The following is a 23,423-nucleotide window of genomic DNA, read 5'->3' on the forward strand; positions in this document are numbered from 1 at the left end:
AAACAGCTACCAAGAAAAACAACTGAAGTTGAACACAGTTCCGGTTCTCTCAAAACAATGTTGCAGCTTGCAATTTAAATGCAATGACTGGAATCCTCTATTCCAGGAATAATTTTCAGCCATAGTGAGGCCTTTGCAGTACCATTTTTAATATGACACAGAATTTTGAATCCACAGAACTTAAAGATCTGCTTTATCACTGTATGTTCCCTCTCTTTGGCAATTAAAAGCATTTTTTCTTAATACAGTTATGATAAAAACATAATACTTGGTCTTTCATTACTATTGCATGAGGTAGAGTTTTTGCTGGTTTTTCTCTCAATTTTCTCTATACAAATTTGGCATATAGTGTGGTATTGCAGAGACTACTTTTGTATTTTGATAAAAACCGAAAAAAATCAAATAGGAGAAAACATGTCTGTATTTGCAAGCCCTGAATTTAGTATGTTGCACAGATTTGGGAGAAATTTTTTTGTAAATTTTCCTTCTCTTCCTCTTACCCATTCTCTGCTTACCAAACAGTCTCTTCAAGGCAAACAGGCATCAGGAAGCAATTGACACATCTGAGCAGTCTTGTCGCTCTTCTATCCAGGTATAAACATCAAAATTAATACAGCTCAGAGCCATGCTACCTCCACCTTCGGGAGACTTAGCAAAGGGCAAGACAAAGCTGAAAGGTATGAAAGGCTTAGTGCTGCACCAGTGAGTTTTGGCCTGGGGTTCAGGTAGGAACCACCTCAGATGCAGTGGTCCTCACGTTTCCTCATTGCTTTCTGAAGTGGACATCAGGACCTTCTGAAGTGGTGGAGTATATTGAGTGCAACGTGTCTGCACGGAAGAACGTACAGACTGCAGATCTGTCAAGCCTTTTTTTTGCAGGATCCAGTGAGCTGAAATACTTTTTGCATCGTCAATCCTGGCAGGTATTTACCATGTAGAATCTCACCATTGCCAGTAGGAGTCATTTGATGGCAACACACGACATGCATGGTAAGCATTAACAGCAGGATATTCACAGAGCACCAAACTCCAGAAATCCCCCTGTGATATTTTCTTTCTCTAACCACCTGTTGGTACTGTGTTGGAAGAAAATTGAGAGCAGAGATGGTAAAAAAAATGTAGAGTTGAAACCCCTCTCAACTGGAAAATACTGTTTACCGAAGCTATTTTTTTTTTGTAAAACATGTTTTGATTTTAATTAAATATCTTAGTTCAACTTTTATAGAGTGAGGAGTTTCCAACTGCTGGTATTAAATGACTTTTTCTTTCAAAATGCAATTTATGTTAGGGGGTTTTTAAAAATAGAATAAATCAAAACAAAATATTTTAAGTTATTGATGTAAAACATTTGGTTCATAGTAATTAAAAACACCTTTGGAAACAAACACTTTAGCTTTTCCTCCTAATTTAGTACACATCTCCCTCCTTCTTTTTTATTTTCCTGAAATGCTATAAAGCTTTCACTGGAGGAAAAAAAAAACCACTTACTGCCCTTTTTAGCTGGCTTAAGTGCCTATGAAGACTAACTTTTCATTGCCACCTGTTCAGAACAGATTTCTTGACTCCTTTTTTAGATTGAGATTGACTCTCTGGCCCATCTTATTTATTATTCTGATCCTTATGATCTCCCCCAGGTTACAGGAGAAGAAAAGGAATAGTTTTGCTACCATCATTAAGATTCATTTTAACCGATATCTTGGAAACAAACAGAATATTTTACAGAACTCTATGCCAAAATACCATCCCTATCTAAGAGAGATTCCAGTCTAAAATGAATGCTTGAAAAGCAGATGACCAACATGGACGTGTGAAGAGGAGCAGTGAGAAAAAAATAGGAGGAGAATGCCTGTGTGTTGTAGTGAAAGCTGTGATTCTGTGAATACAGTAGCAAAAAGAGGGACAAAAGAGGGAGCAAAGACAGAGACCGTTGCTAAAGGAAGCAAAGCTGAGGTCTACAAATGAAGTAGGATCCTAATGAGGTAGGAGGAGTGACGTGTGTGCTGGAGGTTCTTTTAGGTGAGGCCACATAGCACATATGGAGAAATGGGAGCAGAAAAAGAATGCTAGAAAAGGTATTATGGAGACAAAGCCTTTGGCAGGTTTTCTGGGAGGCACCACTGCATAGACGCCTGCTCCTCACTCTGAGAAGTCTTCTGGTGGGAAGCAAAGCAGAGGAAATATCTGTCTTGCTAAAGAATAAGGCAAGAATGGAAAAATGTGCACTCCAGAGTTTCTGTGACAAAGGGGCCTCATGGTGTCTGGGTTATTTCTAGAGTAGCAGGGCTAGAAATTATGATAGAACTTCTTTTGTAATTACTGGGGAAACATCCCTCCCACTCGTTGTCCCCAGAGGACATTCTGGATTCAAAGGCTGGCAATCACACTGAATAGCATCTCTGAATAGCTTGTTTTGCATGAATAACCACCTGGCATCCCTGGAGGTACTGACAATAGGGTAATTCAGCAGAAGAGAAAGGGATAGATGTGGGTGGGGTCCATGTAATTTCTCTGAAGAACATCTACCTTAAATATGTCAGGTTCCACGTCTTGGGATAGTAGAAGGAAAGTGGGAACTTACATTCCTTGCTGGGCCTCTGAATATTTCCAATATTCTAAGTGCAATATTGGAAATTTGGACTTGGAAGTTTGAGTTCTCTGAGCTCACTAATCTCCTTTGAACCTGTAAGTGTTGTATCACTTCCAGACCTTTGTAAACCAGATTTCAGGGTTCAGTTGACCAACCACACACAGGCCATGCCTGGCAGGATTAGCACAGCGTTAGTTTTCACCTTCTTTAAAATATGGAACAAATAGTTCATTTATTGAGCAAACAAGCAAACAGTTTTCTTTTGGCTGTTTCTCCTGCTGCCTGATGAAGCTCATCTGTGGTGAAATAAATAATAGACATAAATCCCAACAGAAGAAAACACATCTTTTCTTAATAATCCTGCACATTTAGTCAAATTATTTAAATGGTACCAGATGCTTAATCTGCTGCTAATTTGTTCATTCTTATTTGGACATAAATGAAATTGCTTTATTTCTGAATGCATGATTCCATCTTGGTTTTCCTATGAATTTATAGTCTTAGTTCTATTATAATCCTATAGCTTTGGTTAGGCAAACTACAAATGTGAAAAAAAATGGCCTTGACGCATTTCAAGCAATAGGTGATGCAGTTATATTACCTCCATCTCTTTGCAGCTGGTGAATTTTGCACAGTGCCAGTCCCATGAGCTATGTAAACTGGTAGTAATGCAGTTTCACCAAAAAAAGGAAAGTAAGAGCATATGTAAAATGTGTCTCCTCAGGACTTCATGGAACTTGAATTACTTTTAGTAGCAGATTCAATCTTAGTTGTCAGATGTATCTCGGTGAGGATACTGCATTATCTTGCCTAAGAGAGGAAAGTAAGAGCGCATGTGAAATGTATCTCCTTAATACCTCATGGAACTTGAATTACTTGTAGTAGCAGATTCAGTCTTAGTTGTCAGATGTATCTGGGTGAGGATACTGCATTATCTTGCCTAAGAGGACCAGAAAACAAGCTCCCAATGTTGGAAATAATACATTTCCAACCTGAAACCATAGTCTACTAATTAAACTCACTAACTTGCATATTTGTGTGTGCATATATAGTTTGTGGGCCGTGATGTGGAGGCTTCATGCTCATAAACCCTCTAGGTGAGCATCATCTACTCCAGTATCTCTGTCCTATGGCTCCTGAGGAATCATGGACTAGTGAAAAACAATGGGATGAAGGGAGGATTCAGCTTCCTCAGAAGAAGGAGGGGAAGCCTTCTCAGCAAACAATTCAGCTTCCTCAGAAGAAGAAGGAGGGGAAGCCTTCTCAGCAAACATGACTCCTAAAGCAGGAGCTGACGTCTGAGACATCAGACATTTATTTCCTTTATTCTGTCAGCCAATGCCAGATAGCAAAGTTTTGTGAGCTTGCTGATGTGGATGGACTGTAGCTTGTTGGACTGATATTACTAGGTCTGTACCTCTGGGTAGTCATGGTTGTGTTTAGAACATGGAGTTCTGAGGCTCTTGAGCGATCATTTCGTTAGAGAGATGTCCAGGTTGCAAGACTTCATAGACTTAGCATTTCTGGGTTTTGGCCTGATATCAAGTGACAGGATGCCTTAGATCATTGGTGCAGAATCTTGGCTTATTGGAAGGCATATTTCCTTGCCTGTAAGGTCCACAGGTCAGGTCTCCTTGCTTTGTTGGTGTCAAGGACACAAGTTTTAGATCAGTTGACTCAGGAAGCCACACTTCTCAGTTGGAAGCCAAGGGACAGGCCACTGTTGCATCTTCTACTTATGTCATGTGAAGATAGAAGATTTTGCTGGGAATGTGTAGGTTAGCAGCTCTGTAGGGTTGCCTGGCTATGGGCAAGTGAAACCAGCTTTGTGAAGTGCTGTCTCAGCTTGTCTTTCTAGCTCCTTGGCCTCATGTCAAGGCACTGGCTGCTCTAAAGCCATTGGTCTGGTATGTCCAAATTTCCTGGTTATGTTCTGCATGTAGATTTCTGTGAAGTAATCATCATATCATAAATATTTCCTTTCATTTAGTAAGGAGCATGTCTTCAGTGGCCAGTGTTCTCCTGAAATGGTGTTAAGATTGTTGTATTGGCTCAAATGAGTTAATGTGTGGATTCAGGCTGAGAGAATAACTTACGTGGATAGTACCTCTACTCACATCCTGCCAGGAACTGCTGGTAATGACTTCAATTTTTAATTTTTCTTACTGGCAATTTGAGAAAAATACATGAGGTTTATCAGCATTTTATATTTTTCAGAAGAACAAGAAAAAGAAATAGAAAAAGTTATCGGTAGTTCAAATGAGTTTATGACCACAGAGGTCATAGGCATCACAGAAAAAAAAACCACAGGAATTAAGCTTAGAAGGGACCCCATAAGGACGTCTGGCTCCCTCATTGTGCTCCAAAGCAGGACCAGCTATACCCAGTGTCATGTTTGCCAGAAGTTTCTTTCACCTGTTCTTAAAACTCTTCAATAATGAAGATGTTGCAGCTTCTTTATGGAACTTGTCCCAGGTTTTACCCATGCCTGTTTGAAGAACTGAAGGATTTACTGTTCCAAGGATTTTCTTCATGTTCAGTCTAAGTCTTCCTGGTAGTAATTTAAGCCCCTACTTACTTTTTACCTCTATCAGCAATAGACATGAAGACTATTCATCTATTTCCTTTACATAAATTTATTTTAAAATATGTTTTTACTTTAATTTTGATATAATTTGTTTTCTTATATTCCCTAAATTACAGAATTTCACTAAACGAATCCTGCAACAAATCCGTAACAACTGATGAAGCTAAAACAAATAGAAAATTATAGAAAAGCAAATGGACTTGATTTTAAAACTGCAAATAATGGAGCATTCCTCAGTATTTCTAGATTCCAACGATCTTTTTTCCTCCTTCCCTTGTCTCTGCAGGTGTACCAGTGAACAATGCATGTTCTATCAAGGGTGAAAAACAAACATGCCCTTTGCCTTTTGAAAGAGGTCAGGCACGTAGAATGAAACACGAGTGTGAGGTCTCTGCACAAGTTCCCTCTGCCCCTGTACTGTCTTTCTTCCCATTAACTCATGGTTGAATGGGAAGATCAGGGACTGACTCCTACACAAGGACACAATCTGGGGAGACTGTTTATTTTTGGTATTATTTTGTCTCGTTGGGGAACATGACTGTTTTTGGTGTGTGTGTATGTAATGATAATGTGAAGCTCTGACGTTTCAGCAGATGCCTGGCAGAGGTCTGGTTGCCCAAATCACGGACCACTTAACTGAAACTTTGTCCAAAGACAGCAATGTATGTGGCCTAGGCCATATCTGTCACCTTCATTTCAGCCACATATCGTATGCTAGTCAGAGGAATGGGACATGTAATAAAAGCCTTTATATCAGATTTGTGTCAGCAGAGGATTCCCAACAAATCCCTGCAATTTTCTTTTGGACAGAGTCTACCTTGAAAGTCTTCCAGCAGTCCAGTGCAAAGCAGTTGCAGCAAATGAGAGGATCAGTCTGCATATTTCTGGGAATTTTGAGGAAATACTACATCAGTGACTTCACCCTGAAAGCTATTTTCGAGAAGAAGCTCTTTTTCTTAACTCTTGTTGAAATTTGGTTATAACCTAGGGTTTAGACTGAGAGCTGGTTATAACATAGGGTTAAGATTACATATCACTGTAATGCTCTGTGGTCTTTGGCATGTAGTCTGGACAGCGTCAGAGTAAGAAAAGCTGTAGATAAGCATTGTTTACATGGCAGTGCTACATTCTTCTACGCTCTACAGTAGGAGCTCTGAGTCTTCTGCACAGGCGAGTGCAGTGGGTGGTGATGCCCCAGTACTCTGAAACCACAGGAGGTGCATGGCAATAAAATGCTGCAGAAGAGGCCTCTCTTGTAGCCTTTCCTCTGATTGGAAGATACCTATTTCTCCTAAGTATTTATTTCCCTGTTCCCACAGCTTAGCTAAACGTCCTAGTTGACGAATCATCTTAGTAACAGGATCTTGTCCTCTTTCTGTGACAGCACCAGAAGTTGAGAAAAATCTTCAGTTTGGTATGGGGAATTTTGAGCAAGCCTCTGAGAGGAAATGGAGCATCCCAAATCACCCTATTCTACTCATGACTCTTTCCAGAGGTCCTCTCAGTGGCCTCATATCCAATCTTGGGAATCCTTTCTTAGTTCTAGAAATAGCACAGGTAGGGTCAGCTCAGGTATGTGCTCAATGTTTTTTATGTGCCCATAATATTCTTGCCCGCTCATGTGTGCAAACAACTGCCATAAATGCAGTCTCATGCCTTGCTATATGTAAATGGTCAAAGTGTTTTTAACCCAATGCATTAGAGGGCTCATTTTTTTTGCACATCATTCACTTAGTTCACTCTGTGGAATTTAAGTATTTTGAATTTACTCCCATGCAGATCGTGCATGCTTTTAAACCTTGCTCTCTTCACTATCTGTAAGGATAACCCAAGTACAAATCACCACCATTTCTATTGTCTCCAGATTCATTTTCATGCAGGAACTCATTGCTCTCCAAGAATCTATTTAATATCACTTTTTTCTTTGCTGAGCATTATTGCTGTTCCTGATTATTTTCTTAGTAGTGTCAACCTTAATTTGACCTACTTGAATCTCATTCTATTTCATGCTTGTATTTCTGGCTTCTTAACAGCCCAGTATTTAAGTCTTTGTCCTCTTCGCTATTCACAACCTCTCCTAATTTAGTATCATCTGCAAATTCAATTGATGTGACTTTCAGAGTCATTGCTATATTAAATATAGGACAAACAGTATACTGATCTCTGACTAGATACTATATCAGTTTCATTTATAGGTTGCCACTATTTCCAACGTTTCTCTGGAAACTACAGAATTTTATTTTGTTGATATACCTACTCCATTTTTGTTAACAATAGGAAAGAATCAGACAAGCATTTTCAAGAGAATGAAATGTGAAACATTGATTCCAACTATTCAACTTGTTTTATATTAAATCCAATCGGGGTATTTCAAGGCAACTTGCAATAGATCTACATTTTACTGCCAGCTACCAACACAATTATTTCTTAAATTAAAAAAAAAGGTGAATGGTCTAGGATGCTGGTGGGAAGGAGCTCCCAGGAGGTCTTTGTGTGTTTTCTAGACAGTTTTAGCACATATATGCAACTTGAGTAAATATTACCTGATTCAGCCTAGTGTATGGGTAATTATTATTTCCCTGTTTGGAAATCAGAAAGGATTTGGACTTAGAGTGCTAGGAACTTTTGTTATATTTAGATATGGGAGATCTAAACAACTTTCTATGAAGTTGTTGTTGGAAAAGTGGTTAAGATGTGCTTGTCAGTCAACTTCGGTCTAACATCTTTACTCCCTTGTGTTGAAAAAAAAAACAACCAAACAAACCACCAAAAAATCAAGTGGCCAGGCATTATGATTTTGTGGCTTGAAACTCCAGCTTTGGGAGCACTGGGAAGTACTGTACTTCATGAGAAGCGACTGCCAATTTTATAATGTGAAAAATGGATATAATTTACAAAAATAAATTCCCCATTGAATTTACATTTTGGAAAAATGAAAATTGATACCAACAACAATGGTTGTAATTCCCTGAAATCACAGCTCTCAAAAGTCTAAAGATAATGCTAATAGTACCATAATGTATGTCTCTCATTAGTCTTCCAACTCCATTAATCTCTAATTTCTATCTTTGCCCTCCAGTGTTTCTTTTACATCTTTTTTCTTACTATCCTGTACTCTTCCACTCTTCTATTGGGTTTTGAAGGGAGGATGTGTATGTGCATGAGGGTGTGAAGATATGGAGCTGTTCGTTTTGGAGCAGTCCTTGTTCATTTTGTGTGCTCATGGTGTGGTGATGCATATCTAGTATTAGTTAAAGAGATAATGCAGAAAAAATACACCCATAAATTTCACTGTGTGACTTTAAACAGTCGGGTGGAATGGCAGAGTGGAAGAAAACACATGGGCAGGACTCTTATACCTCTGAAATGTGTCCTTTTTGGAGCAGATGTGGAGAGAGCTGAAGGCTGCTTTGCTCTTGTACATCTCCCCGTCCTTCCAATCTTCCATTTGTTGACTGTTTACCCAGAACTCTTCTCTGTACGTCATCTATATATTATTGGCAAAAGTTTGCCTTTGTAGATTGTTTTCTGCAACTGAGTGTCATTTTTTCACAGCATATTCAAAAGTTAGAATACAAACTTAATTAACATTTTGCAGCTGGTAATGTTCTGGAGTCAGGGAAAGAATCTGGCATAGCCACATCCCCTTTTAATTCTTTCCCAGCTTCTCAAACATTTAATTACCAACTTAAAAATACTACTAAAATTTATACCACTTCACTCTGCTGGTGGTGTGATCATTCACAGTTTGTGTAAGCTGGATTTGAAATTGCAACCAAAGGAAACTGATAATGTGTTACATGCCTTTTTCTCCCACTTTGTGTGGGGATAAGTAACTTCACATGGTGTAAGACAATGCAGAATCTGGTTTTAAGTGTGGGATGCCAAAGCCTTGGGGTGAGATTCTGCTTCATTGAAGTCATTGGGAATTTTGCAATTGATTTCACAGGAGCAAGAATTTCAGCCTAGATTCCTCAAGTTAGGGCGCTGGCTCAGAGTTGGGCCAGGTAAGCTTTGAGGGAGCATGGAAAGGACACCTTTCCTCAGAGTCTAGCCTTAAATGCATCTCATCCAGAATTGTAATCATATGCTAAGTTAATTTTTTTAAATTGTGTTCCCTTCACATTAAGGGAACTAATACATGCGGTTTAGAAAAGTAATAATCATATGCTAAGTTAATTTTTTTTTTTAAGTGTGTTCCCTTCACATTAAGGGAACTAATACATGCGGTTTAGAAAAGTAACAAGACTATTAAATGTTGCTAAGAGACTCCCACATAAAGAATTGTAATTTGAGCTTTGCAAATTGTGAAATTGCCAACTGGTTTAGCTCCACTGGGCCACACTTTAGCTCCACAAGCTCCACTTGTTTATATTAAAGTGTATAATGGTGACTGAATGAGTGATTTTATAGATCAATTTCCAAGTTGTTTATATTAAAGTGTATAATGGTGACTCAATGAGTGATTTTATAGATCAATTTCAGGTAAACTGTTATCTGTATGAGGCAAATAGACTTGAAGTTACTGAATGAGTGATTTTATAGATAAATTTCAGGTAAACTGTTATCTGTATGAGGCAAGTAGACTTGAAGTTACAAAAGATAACATAATTTTGGACTTTTTTATATTGTCAGGAGAGATACTGCAAGTCGTTGGGTGTCTGATTTTGTGTAACTGTCACCTTTTAAAAGGATTTACACAGAGAAGATAGTTCTATACTTACAGAGAGAAGCTTTTAAAATCACTCCCAGTATTAAAATGGTACTAAATTATGGGAATTAGTAAAAGGTCTTTTTTCTTTCTTTTTTTTTTTTTTTTAATTATACTGGATATATTGTTTTAAAATGTGCTGTGCTTATTATACCATTAACTTCTCCATCAAATGTTCACAGTTTACATGAGAAAGTGTGAAACCAGGTTAGCTATTGGAGTAAGGATGCTCTGGATTTCAGAGTATGAAGTGGCTGAAAATCCATTTAACTCCAGGAAAATGTAAGATAGTGAGTATTGGTGATAATTTTTACTAAAGCCACTCTTTTAAATTCACCTTGTTCTCCCTTTGTCTAATATCGAAGCGTATTAAATTGATCTAATCATGCAAATTAAAGTAGGCACATGTCTGGCTCAGAATCTGTTTTCCTTATGCATGACTATATTTATATAAGCATATTTTAAAGCCATGCGTGGCATTTCATTACCCTCTTTGAGAAAGTTCAGAAGTTACACCAAAAAATAAAAATTTAGCAGGTGACAGGATATCCCTTCGTGCCATGAACTTAATTTCTGGCATTCCACCACCATCTTCTCTATTACGACAGACCTGTGTACCACTGTCAGTCAGCTGCTTTGGAAATCCGACCAGATGTCTAAGTGTATTTATACATCTGGCCCTTTGCCTTCCCAGGATCAGCCTTATTATGATTTATTAATCATCTACAAAGAGCATTGATAAACAATGAATATTTATGACTACAGATGTAACCCTATTGTTTGTGTAAATTATAGTGTTTTTCTGGTAATGTTCTGAATGGCTTCAAGTTTACATAAATAATTCATACTTGTAAAGCCATATGTTAAACTGTCATTGTAAAAAAAGAAGCGCTGCCAGTTTTCACTTGAACCATATGTAAATATCAAGTAGTTGATTTTAAACAGTAGTATAAAGTCTAAGCACCTTAACGCCATCTACTCAATAATGATTGCAATATGCTACAATGCACTAGATGTGTTGAGTATCAAAGGCAAAATAAGTTTCAAATACAGCAGAGAAAAGAACCGCTTTTGTTTTTCAATAAAATACAGGGTATTAAATTAACCAAGTCTAGCTTTACAAATTTAAATTACAGTGATAGTAGACCTCCAGGCTTTGCCATTATTTCTAAGTGAACGAAGCAGCTTGAAATACTTCCCTGGAACTATTGCAAGGAGCATTACTTTTTTATCTTTGAAATGGATTTTCAGTAACATTTTTGTATGTATATGTGATTTTGAGATCTTCTGACCCTGCCTGTCTACATACCCTACAGCTAATAGTTACCTCCTGATATAGTCTAGGTTCATGCTGTTGCTCCAGAGGGAAAGTCAGTAAGAAATCTAGTTGTCATGTTGCAGATTACCCTTATTTCAACAATGTGGGCCACATTCACCATGCCTTGGAGAACTTTGATAATAGATTTCATCTACGTATTGAAGCTGATAGCTTGGTTCTAATTTAATAATCAGAGCTATTTTTTATCAAGGTATTGTTTGCATGCGTATGATATACACACACATTTTAGCATGTGTGTGCATACATATATGCCAAGTACTATATATACATACTTTGAGATAGTTCAAAATAATGTTAAGACTGATAAGGACTAGAAAGTACTTGGATTAGCCGATCTGTTCCTCCATTCTCCCAGGGCCTCTGTCGACAGAGAAGACGCTGATGTCTTCTTTTCCACCAGACTTCCTTGTGCTCCATGCCTGGTAGCATGACCCTCACCTAACACAGTAACCATCACGTCATCTGTCTGGTCCTGTGGAAGGGATGTGCACGTGTGTGTCTTGAGGCACAGGGGTTGGCTACTCCTACACGCTTTCATAAGCCTTGTTATGTGAAAGGCTGAGTGAGTGGCCCATGTCAGGGCTGTAGCCTGAAAGCAATTTGTTTCCAATCAGATTGGAGGGGAAGAAACACAGCTGTGGGCTTGAGTGATTGTTCCCATTCTGAGTGAGTGGCCTTAGCTAGCAGAAAAGCCAAGAGGTGGCCTGAACACAGTTTGTAAGAATCTACAGCCAAAACGAAAAATCTGCCAGTAGATGCTCTTAACTGACAAAGTTGCTGTTAAATGCCAGGGCTGGAAGATGCAGACAGGCAAATTCAGCTTGGAAATAAGCCATACATTTTCAACAGCTAGGAAAATTAGCAATTGGAATGACCTAGTAAGGCTTGTGACTGTTCATCACAGAAATGCTCAAGCTGTGATGATTTCTCAAAAAAAAAAAAAAAAAAAAGAAAAAAGTTAGTTAAAACACATTTATTATCCTTATAGCAAAAATCATCTCAAGGAAGTTCTGTGGTTACAAAAAAGACCAAGACTGGATGGTTAACAATAACATTGCTTAGCCTTAAATTCCATTAATTTCCCGTAATTAGTACTGAGCCTTGCACACACTCCTCATAGCTCACAATTCAGCATTGCTTCTGCAAATGATTTAGAATCTGTCCATTAAGCTCCACTGAAAGCTATCAGAGTGTCTGTGCTATTCTGCATGTTTCAAAGACAAAAAAAGTTTTTAATTGAAAATTTTGCAGTGGAATGCCTGTGCTATTCTGCATGTTTCAAAGACAGAAAAAAAAGTTTTTAATTGAAAATTTTGCAGTCCTTCAGCTGATGAAATGAGTCTTGGCAGTTCATTTTCCATATGCAAGCTTGAAACAGAACATTGCTCACAAAACAGAGCCATCTTTACTGTTAAAATGCTCCTACTGCTTTTTAAGTGAGAAGAAAAGAAAATGTTGTTTGTTCTGTTAATAGGTCTTAAAACAAAAGCTCATCCAGCTTCTGTGGGAGCGTGAAGGTAGAACTTCTAGGGGCAGATTTAGACTTGGATAGACACAGGCACGGGCAGATGCCCAGGGTGGCAGCAGTTTTGTCTTTCCTCTCAGAAGTTTGAGGGCGAGTGGTCCCTAAAAGAGGCTGAAGCAGACCCATTAACTTAACCAGGGTTTTTTAGCTGTAACGACCACTGTAGGTCACTGCAAGATCCCAGAAACACTGGTGTGCCCTGATTATGCTTCCTTTTGTGTTGCCACCCTGGAATCTACTGTCTTCCAAAACTGCCTGTACTGCAGGCTTTTTCTGGCTCTTATCTTCTTTTAACCTTGAAATAATGGTGAAGTATCCCTTTCTCCTTGCCTTTATCTTATTTCATGCCCGAAGTAAAATTATAGGGACCCTTTATTCCAGAAGCAGCTCATTTCATTCTTTGTCTTGACCCTGCAATACGTGGGTGGCATTTTGTGTGTTACGCAAAAAAGAAGAGCTGTATTTGATACACAATTTTTATTTCTAGATGATCATTTTACAGCACAGTTTTTACATGATTTAAAGCTTTTCTTTCTACTAAGAATAAAGTGCAGTTATAAAAATGACATTATTTGTTTGATGCTTCCTGGGCATACTTAGAGATGAACTTCTGGATTTTGTAGTTGGAAATAAAATACATTTTTTGCTGTTGCAAGCTGTGCAAGACCTTAGGAAGCCAAGAGAGAGAGGTCCTGGATTCTGTTCTTCCCTGAGCATCTTTTACTAAGTTCCAGGCAATTACTGCAACTCTGTGCAAGTCCAGCAAAGTCATTGGGGTTGCCCAGGTGCAATCACACTGAAAAGCCTGAACTTCAGAACTGAAGTTACGAAACAGGATGCAGAAGAGATAAAGTCTATTGCTTTCCTCCCTGAGTGCAGGTTGAGCTGGCATGACTGATAGTTAGAAACACCTGCTTTGAGGGGGTGTCCTCTTGTGGGAAAATATAAATAAATAACTGAAATACTTGTGATCTGAGCAAATGGGCTGTGGTTTAATTCACAGAGAAACGTAGAACTGTTCGCACAAAGTCACTTGGTGCTGTCCAAGTGCAGTATATCTCCAGGCTTCCACAGCTTAGAGGCCCACCTGAGGATGCTGCACATGTTGGATCTTTGCCAAGTTAAGTAACTCATAGGGGAATAAACCATCCAGGAAAATCTAGATGGTGCTTAATGTTTTGGGTTTTGTTTTGGTTTTTTTTTTTTTTCCTTTCTGATTCTGTTTAAATTATTTTTTGTTTTCTAATAGAAAAAGGTTGTTTTCCTGCAAGCAACATATGCAACATCACCGTAAACATTAGAACAGGAATGCAACTAGAAAACCCACTTTTTTTTTCCTCTAATAAAATTGTATTGTATTTAAAGAACCTGAGACAATAAATTATTTTTTGTTTTCTAATAGAAAAAGGTTGTTTTCCTGCAAGCAACATATGCAACATGACCTTAAACATTAGAACAGGAATGTAACTACAAAAAACATTTTTTTTTCCCTCTAATAGAATTGTATTGTATTTAAAGAACCTGAGACAAATATTTTCAAATATAACTTTTAGTGTATCTTGTTCACCCTGAAAATATAATCTCTATTGTCAGGTTTTCTGTTTGCTTACAAATATTTCCCCACAGTACAATTTCTCTTGGGGAATAGTCCACAGTGTAACATATCTGTCATTGAGATTGTTCTTCAGAAGATCAGTGTCATTTAGTTACGTCAATGACTGCATGCACCTCTTGGACTGCTCCAAATAGACTGCTTATCTGTTTGGCTGAGCTTTCATTAACCTTCAGGAAAGTTTTTCTGCCCTTGTCTAAAATCCAGGCAATGTCCTGTAACGCATGTTATTGATTAGAATGGGGTGTCCTATGAGAAATCTATGAATAAATTCCAAGAAATTAGAATAAGCCACATTTGCTGTGGTGTGCAAAATATTTTCAAATATAACTTTTAGTGTATCTTGTTCACCCTGAAAATATAATCTCTATTGTCAGGTTTTCTGTTTGCTTACAAATATTTCCCCACAGTACAATTTCTCTTGGGGAATAGTCCACAGTGTAACATATCTGTCATTGAGATTGTTCTTCAGAAGATCAGTGTCATTTAGTTACGTCAATGACTGCATGCACCTCTTGGACTGCTCCAAATAGACTGCTTATCTGTTTGGCTGAGCTTTCATTAACCTTCAGGAAAGTTTTTCTGCCCTTGTCTAAAATCCAGGCAATGTCCTGTAACGCATGTTATTGATTAGAATGGGGTGTCCTATGAGAAATCTATGAATAAATTCCAAGAAATTAGAATAAGCCACATTTGCTGTGGTGTGCAAGTGTAATAATTTGATTGCAGAAAAGGTGTTCTTGATACCTCACAGTACAGTCTTTTAGCGGCTAGATGGCACTATTGCCAGACAGTAGGACCTGGTGTGATGTAGAATACCAAACGAGCTTACAGATTGGGTTTTCTTAGCAAGAGCTGAGACAGAAAATAGCTTTCTACTGCCTACTGAATTGATTTAAATTGCAGGAATTGGTAATGTAGTTTGTGCCAGTCATGCTAAGTAAGTGGGTAATATTTTCACCCAGCGTTTTCATTCTGCTCATAATGGCATAGCAACTCGGGTATATTGTTCAGATCTCCCTTTGGGTGAGAGTTATAGAGAATGATGGACTCATGGCAAAGTCACCTAAGGTTAAAGGATCACAGAATGACAGAATGACAGAATGGTAGGAGTTGGAATGGACCTTTAGAGATCATCTACTCCAACCCCCCTGCCAAAACAGGTCCACCTAGAGCAGGTTGCACAGGATCGCATCCAGGTGGGGTTTGAATATCTCCAGAGGAGACTCCACAACCCACAACCCTTCCGGGCAGCCTGTTCCAGTGCTCTGTCACACTCAAAGTAGAGAAGTTTTTCCTCATGTTGAGATGGAGCTTCCTGTCTTCCAGATTGTGTCCATTGCCTCTTGTCCCATTCCTGGGCACTACTGAAAAGAGTCTTGCCCCATCCTTTTGACGTCCACCCTTTAGATATTTATAAGCATTGATAAGATCCCCTCTCCATCTGCTCTAATCTAAACAGACCGAAATCTTCAGCCTTTCTTCATGGAAGAGATGCTCCCATCCTCTGATCGTCATCGTAGCCCTCCACTGCACTATCTCCAGTGGTTCCTTGTCTTTCTTGAACTGGGGAGGCCAGAACTGGTCCCAGTACTCCAGATGTGCCCTCACCAGGGCAGAGCAGAGGGGGAGGATGCCCTACCTTCACCGCCTGGCCATGGTCTTTTTAATGCACCCCAGGAGACCACTGGCCTTCTTGGCCACAAGGGCACATTTCTGCCTCATGGTCAGCTTGTCCACCAGGACTCCAAGGTCTCTCTGAACAGAGCTGATTTCCAGCTTTCCAGCCCATAAGCTGTACCAGTGTATGGGGTTATTCCTCCTTAGGGGAAGGACCCTGTCTTTGTTGAACTTCATTAGGTTCGTCTCCACCCAACCTTCTAGCCTGTACAGGTCTCACTGAATGGCAGCACAGCCCTCTGGTATGTCAGCCACTCCTCCCAGTTTTGTATCATCAGCAAACTTGGTGAGGGTACGGTCTGTGCCCTCATCCAGGTCATTTATGAAAATATTGAACAAGATTGGACCCGGTACTGACCCCTGGGGAATACCACTAGGTACAGGCCTCCAATTAGACTGCACCACTGATTACAATGCTCTGAGCTCTACCATTCAGCCAGTTCTCAATCTACCTCTCTGTCCACTCATCTAACCTGCTTTCCCTAAGCTTTCCTATGAGGATGTTATGGGAGACAGCGTTAAAAGCCTTGCTGAAGTCAAGGTAGACAACATCCACTGCTCTCCCCATATCTACCCAGCCAGTCGTGCCATCATAGAAGGCTCTCAGATAGGTCAAGGATGTTTTCCCCTTGGTGAATCCATGCTGACTATTCCTGATGACTTTCTTTTCATCTACATGCTTAGAGATGACATCCAGGATGACCTTTCCAGGGATGAAGGTGAGGGTGACTAGCCTCTAGTTTTGTGGGTCCTCCGTCTTCCCCTTTTTGAAGACTAGAGTGACATTGCTGAAAACTTCTGCACTGCAAGAAGAGACTGGGAAAGCACTGCCAGATTGTCTGTCATTCCACTGAGCTCTATCCAACCTGCATTGCCTTGTTCAGTGTTCAAAAGCAAAGGTGATTTTCCTTATGCTGTTGCACCAACACCATGGATTTACCAGGTTCTGGTGTCCAGGCAGTTGCAGCAGTGGCTGCAGGGGTGGCTTCCATGAGGAGAGACTGAGACCACTCCAGTAGACCCACTGCAGGGCAGAGCTGAGCCCCTCAGCAAGCTGGTGACACCTCTGGGAAAACTTGTGTAAGAAAGGATAAAATGCTGGCCGGCAGCAAGGAGGGAAGGGAAAAAGTGTGAGAAACAGCCCTGTGAGCACCAGTGAGAGCAGGAGGAGGGGAAGATGCTCCAGGTGTCTGAGCAGAAATTCCCTTGCAGCACCTGGAGCACCTGGATCATGGTGGTGCAAGTATTTCCCTGCAGCCTGTGAAGGGACCCACCATGGAGCAGACACCCACAGTGCTGCCCATGGGGGATCCTACACTGGAGCGGGTGGAAATTTCCTGAAAAAACTTTCTCCTGTGGAGAGGCACCATGGAGCAGACACCCACAGTGTTGCCCTTGGGGGATCCTAAACTAGAGTGGGTGGATATTTCCTGAAAAAACTTTCTCCTGTGGAGAGCCCACACTGGAGCAGGTTTATCCTGAAGGACTTCAGGAAAGAGGAGTGGCAGAGAGGAGCTGTTAGGAACTGACCCCATAACCCACCGTTCCCCATCCCACTCCACTGCTTGGTGAGGGAAGTAGAGGAGTTGGGAAGGAAGGACTGAACTTGGCCATTGGAAGAAGTTGGGAGAGGGATGAAGTAGAAGGAGTTTTTAGTTTTGTTTATATTTCTCACCATCCAAATCTATTTTAAATAGCAATAAATTAAAATTATTTTCCACAGGTTAAGTCTGGTTTGCCTGTGATGGCAGTTGGTAAATTACCTTTCTGTATTTATCAAAGCCCACGAGCTTTTTCATCTTATTTTCTTCCCTTATATTGTTGGGGAGAAGGAATGAGAGAGCGGTTGGGTGTGTGTCTGGCAGCTGGCCAAGGTCAACCTACTACAAGAGAAACTGCTATTTTTCTACTGGTTATCAAGGTAATATCTTTGGGAGGCAGTCCGTATTTCATTTAGTTATTCCCAGTAATAAATTGATATTTTAAGAATCAGTTATGCTTCTAAATCTTTATTCCAGGAACTTATTTTATTGAACTCATCAGGCACAAAGTGCTCTTGTAAAACAATAATTTTTGTAAAGCAAGTATTCAGGTTCTAAACCTAGGGCTTCCGAAATGACTGTTGATGCTAGATGCCTCTGCATTCTTAATGCACATGTTAAGATTAAAGAGAGCAAACACTCTAATAACTGCAGTCCTTAAACTCTCCTGAAGTTGCGACCCTTAAATGGATTAATCCTAATGTCCTTTAATGCCTAAAAGTGTAGGCTTAGGCACACCTTAGCTTCTGATATACATCTCTAAAAGTGCATGTCAATCACTGCTCAATTTCCCTGGTTTTTCTTCTTCTTTCCTGTAACTATCCAATTCTGTTTTACTAAAAAAAAAAAAAGGTGGGGCAAACAGGGCAAATAGTTATTTTGGTTGTTTCCTTTTCATAATGGACAACTGATTCAAATTTCTCAATTTTGTAAATTGCTGAGATGTTGTCAGGAGTCTTCCAGGATGTGAAGACTGGGAAAGTCAGCAGACCATGTCAGAATCCTGGCTGTCATTTCAAAATGCAATCAGTGTTTTATACCACCAGAAATATTGAACAATAAAACCAAACCCCAAAACATGAAAAACCCTCGTCACTTTGCCACTCGTAATTTGGAGAGCGTATTTCATGATACGTGAAAGTTTGATTTTGGTATTATGATTTCTTATTTTCCAAAATTCCTACTACTAGTGAGATTTTTAAAGTCATTTTTGCTTGTTGAGTTTTGCCTCTTCCTGGCCTTTTTGTATAAATAAGAGTTTCCACCTCAGTATAGTTTATAAAATGTTTTCTCCTTTCCTTTGGTGTTTTTGGCTAGCATTAACTCGTTTTGCTGTTTTATTTCTTTAGCGTTCTTCCCCTAGTGATGTTGTTAGACATGGTGTCCTTCTTGGAGTATAATCACTTAGACCTTTTTTATGTCCTGTATAATTGCTGAGTGGTAAAAGCCAAAATTAAATGAAATGCACCTGTGTTTTCACAAAAATGCTTTTTAAAGTAGCCTTCCAACTAAATGAGGGACTCCATTTATGTATGTACTGTATGGAGTATTTGTGTAGTGTATAAGTTGGGCCAAATTATTTGTGCTTCTGCTTGGGTTTGCTGTGGCCCAGCCCTGCCTGCATTCTCCCAAAGGAGACGTGCTTAACTTCTCTGTTTGAACAGCTGAGCTGAGAAGGGATGCTGAGTGCTACTACTTTCCACAGTTTTTGACCCACCACCACAATGGCAATGGATGTGTAGACAGGATCATGTCTTCAGTCTAACTCCTCTGTATTCCTAGTGCTATTTTGGGAAAGCCTTTTACAAAGGCACAACACTCCCTGATTTTTATTTTTATCTGAGGACAATTGTGCCTTAGAAATGTTTTATTTGAAACCTTTGACCTGAATCCTAATATGATTTAAATTCATTTAAATTCATAATAACTCTGGATTAACTCCAATATAAGTGAAGTACTAGTCCATGGGATAGCAACGGTGGTTCACAGAAATGCAAACAGCAGCTGGCTCTGTGTCCTCAGTTAATTTGATTATAGAGTTTTAGTTTAACTTAAACAAAGTAGTGACCTTATTATTATTTTAAGAAACCTATTTTGAGAGGAGGGAATCGTATTTCTCATATAAATCCGTTTTCAAATATCTTCTTTAGAAGTGCATGTTGCTAGAAATGGGGTTGAGTTTGGGGAGAGCAAAGGCGTACTGTATTTCACTGATCACAGTTGCTTTAAATTATGCAGTGAAGAGAGAGATGCTGTTTGCACATGAAGAAAACAAGGTTGGCAGCAGAGATCACAGAGGGGGCTTGTCTTTGTAGTTTCTCTCGTCTATAGAACAAGTACCAGGAAAAGAATTGGGGTGTCTTTGTAATAGTGATCTTAGTGGCCACATCTGGCTGAGGTAATCGTTGGACAAAAAATCTGAGTTCAATGCAAGTAAGCATTCTTTTCATGTTTTCTGTCTTAAGCACTATTCTTCTGAAGTTTTACAAGAAACAGTTCAAAATAAACGGTTGAATTTTGCTTTGCCTATAAGTAAATTAAGGTGAATCTCAGGAATTTCTCCTGATATTATGAAATTTAGTAAAAGCTGAATACATTTTTTCAAATATTAAAATCAGAGTTACATATGATACTTTTGCAGACATTTTCTATGTGTCTTGTTTATCCTCTTGCCCTCTTTTCTCTCAAATTAAAGTCTGCTTTAAAATATCAGTGTTCTAAATCTTATAATCACCTTTAAAATGACCACAGGAGTAGGGGAATTGAGAACGTTTTTCAATAACAGATCTTACTAAGTCTAGAACTTGCTATTGTACGTTTCTGTAACGCCTGCTATTTCATCTTTGTGTTTTGTCACAGGCTGAAAAGGAGAAGCTGACGTGGAGCGACCGTATACCTGGATACGCAGCAAACTTTGGACTGATTTTATTTATGGTAATATAATCTGCATTTCCTCCACATTTATTAGGTGTGAGAAACTTTGCAACGAGCATCTTGAATGCAATCCTAAATTAACATTCTCACAGATGCTAAAAATCTGAAGAAAGCTAGGTTTATAACCTACAGCCCATGAGAAATACACGTCCGAACTAGGAAGACTCATGGAGCTCAATGCCTCCCTCCAGCTTCATTCTCTTTTACCAGGTTATGAGAGGGCTGTTGGCTGAATGACTTGCTGTAAAGACAGCAGCTTGTTACTAGATGTTGTCTCTACCACGTGGTTTCTGCTCCATCCTCCGTTATGTGATGAAGGGAAGCTTGCTGTGTATTTGCTTGTGTGCACCATATTGAGTATGCTCTGTAAGAATGACATTCAGAAGTGTTGAGCCTGCTGCACAGGTGACATTCGGGTGACATAAATATGTTGCCGAGAAATATTTGTCCAAGACACATTCAGGGATTGACTATAGTGTAGTCAAGGAAAACCATGGTATACGATCCTCATTTGAGGACAAGAATAAGGTGTGTGGGTCAGCCAACTGTAAAGTGTGGACACCGCTGTCCTAGTGAAATTTCCAACAGACTATAAACACATCATCAAGCTGCTGGACTTTGTAAACAGCAATAGGAGGCTAATAAACCTTAAATCACATTTTCAAGGATCCCATTATCCCTCTTCTTACAGAAATTACTGAGTGAAATATTCCGCTTTAAACCACAGGAGCATCTGACATGGGAAATTTACTTAGGAACTAAATAATTTTAAAATATCTACATGCATTTCTAATTTACTGGAATTTGCATATACTGGAACATATATCCTTTGAAGATTTTATTTCTCTTCCTGGCAATCAAAAACATTTTTATATTCACATTGAATTCAAATGAATCTCTGCATTTTTATAAATATATTTTATATTTATTAAGATATATGTATTGTATATTAAGTATATTTTCTGTACATATTAGGTGTATCATTCGTGTATATTTATATATATGTATGCACTTGCAACACTTTGAGTGAGTTAATCATCTTAAGGCCATACCAAACATTTGCTTTTTAGACAGAACCTCTAACCAGCATCAGTTGTGACTTTGCTTAAAGCAGAGTATACTGAGTATGACCAAGCACATAGCCTTAATTTAGCTTTTACAAGTCATTCTTTTGCAGACAAGGTGCTTACACGTGCTCTTGACTTTAACCATATGTTTAAATCTCCCCTAAGCTTGAGCTTAAAGTGCTTTCCTGAGTCATAGCCTATGTATTACACTCCCTGCTTACTGTAACATCTCAGAGAGATTTATAAAGGTGAAATGTAGAGCTCCTATTCTTCACCTTCTGTCAGTGACTAGTGGAACTATGTTGGCTTTCACCATTCGGAGAAGTGACCAGACTGTTTTTTTTAAGAATACTTCGAGCATTAGTAACATCTAAGCATCTGCAGGAGACAACTTAGAAACCCTGCATGAAATTGAAGTCAGGTCTTGAAGAGGGAGAGTGAGTTCTACTTTTCCATGTGGAGATTACAATCTACTCTTCACTGTACATGATATTTCTTTTTGAAGAGGGAGAGTGAGTTTTACTTTTCCTTGTGGAGATTACAATCTACTTTTTTAATTTATTTTTTTTTTTTTTTTTTTTTTTTTTTTTGCTAGATTAGTTAAGCAGGGATTGGAAACACCAGACTAAAGTTTGTTGTCAGCCCGTGCAATAGAATTGCACTAAGGAAACCAAATTGGTCTCATCTGCCTCTGTTCTTAATATTCTTAGAGATTAATTCTTTTTAGCTGTAAGCACTACATACATAATAGGTGGTGAAATCTTGAATTTACGTGTGTGTATGCACATAGGACAGCACACAGACATAGAAGACTCAGACACGGATACACACACACACACACACGTGCTGCAATTTCTAGTGCTGCAGAAGTGATTGTTGCCTTTTTAATACTATTTTTTCCAGGCCCAAAGTGTCTGGTGGCACAAATCCATAGGCATTTTCCATGAGGATGGCTACATTGCTATAGGATGATGCTGTTGTGTTCTGTCCCTCCTTCCCCCAGCTTTACATGCCGTGCTTTCCCTGATGATTCTTGAAGCTGCTAATGGTTTTCTTATTGTAAAATCTTTTCTCTTTATTCTTCATTTGTGTGCTCCTTTTGCATACTTCACTTTTGTGAATCCTCTTTCAGGAACTGTTGTGGTTTTTTTTTCTTTCCGGCTTTTCTTCTGTCTCAATTAAGCTAGCCATGCTGTTTGCTGTTTTAAAATTGCAGGTTGAAAAAAATACTGGGTTTGATTCTCTTGCCCAATTGGTCTTGGTGTTTTACACTGCCAAATAACTCCAAAGATTATTTTACACATTTACAGATCCTTTAAAATCTGGTCACAGTTCTTCTGTTGGTACACAAAGCCTCACTTGACTGCAGTGAGGGCAGAAGATCCAACCTTGATTTAAGCAGTGCCTTTTGCAGGGATTTTAGAACCCAAGTTCACATGTCTTATTTTTTCCCAGTAAACCAGTGATAGCAGGAGGTCTAGGCTCAGCTGGGCATATACAAATTTGGCTTGTGTGTGCTTAATAATAACATATGTCATAGTTTAGAAACTCCACATTTAGAAGGTTAATGTTGTGGCAAAGGTGTCCCAGTGTGTGATGGAAACATTGGTAACTGCTGGAAGAGAGCAGGATGGCATGGAGCAATGCCATCACTGGAGCCTTTCTTTGTGTTCATTGTGTTTGGCTTGCTTAGAGGGAGGAAGAAAACCAGTCAGTGTCGTAGCACAAGAGTTCAGCCTGTTCCTTCTTTTGGACTCTATTGCCCTATTCTTATTCACATGGCATAATACTTTACTCTACAATAGCCCCCCTGGGGAGCCAAAGAACTATTTCGACATTA

At 39.1% G+C, this 23,423-nt stretch overlaps 1 protein-coding gene across 1 annotated transcript in view; it reads left to right on the forward strand.

The window, feature by feature from the left end:
- The window catches only part of ANO2 (anoctamin 2, calcium activated chloride channel), a 230,002-nt gene that overhangs the window by 162,205 nt on the left and 44,374 nt on the right, over positions 1 to 23,423 (forward strand). The window contains exon 16 of the mRNA XM_014938394.1: positions 20,442 to 20,516. Coding sequence (XP_014793880.1) covers positions 20,442 to 20,516 — 75 coding nt within the window. The remainder of the gene's footprint in view (positions 1 to 20,441; positions 20,517 to 23,423) is intronic.

This window comes from Calidris pugnax, unplaced genomic scaffold (assembly GCF_001431845.1).
Source record: "Calidris pugnax isolate Ruff unplaced genomic scaffold, ASM143184v1 scaffold47, whole genome shotgun sequence".
In the NCBI taxonomy this organism is placed as follows: Eukaryota; Metazoa; Chordata; class Aves; order Charadriiformes; family Scolopacidae; genus Calidris; species Calidris pugnax.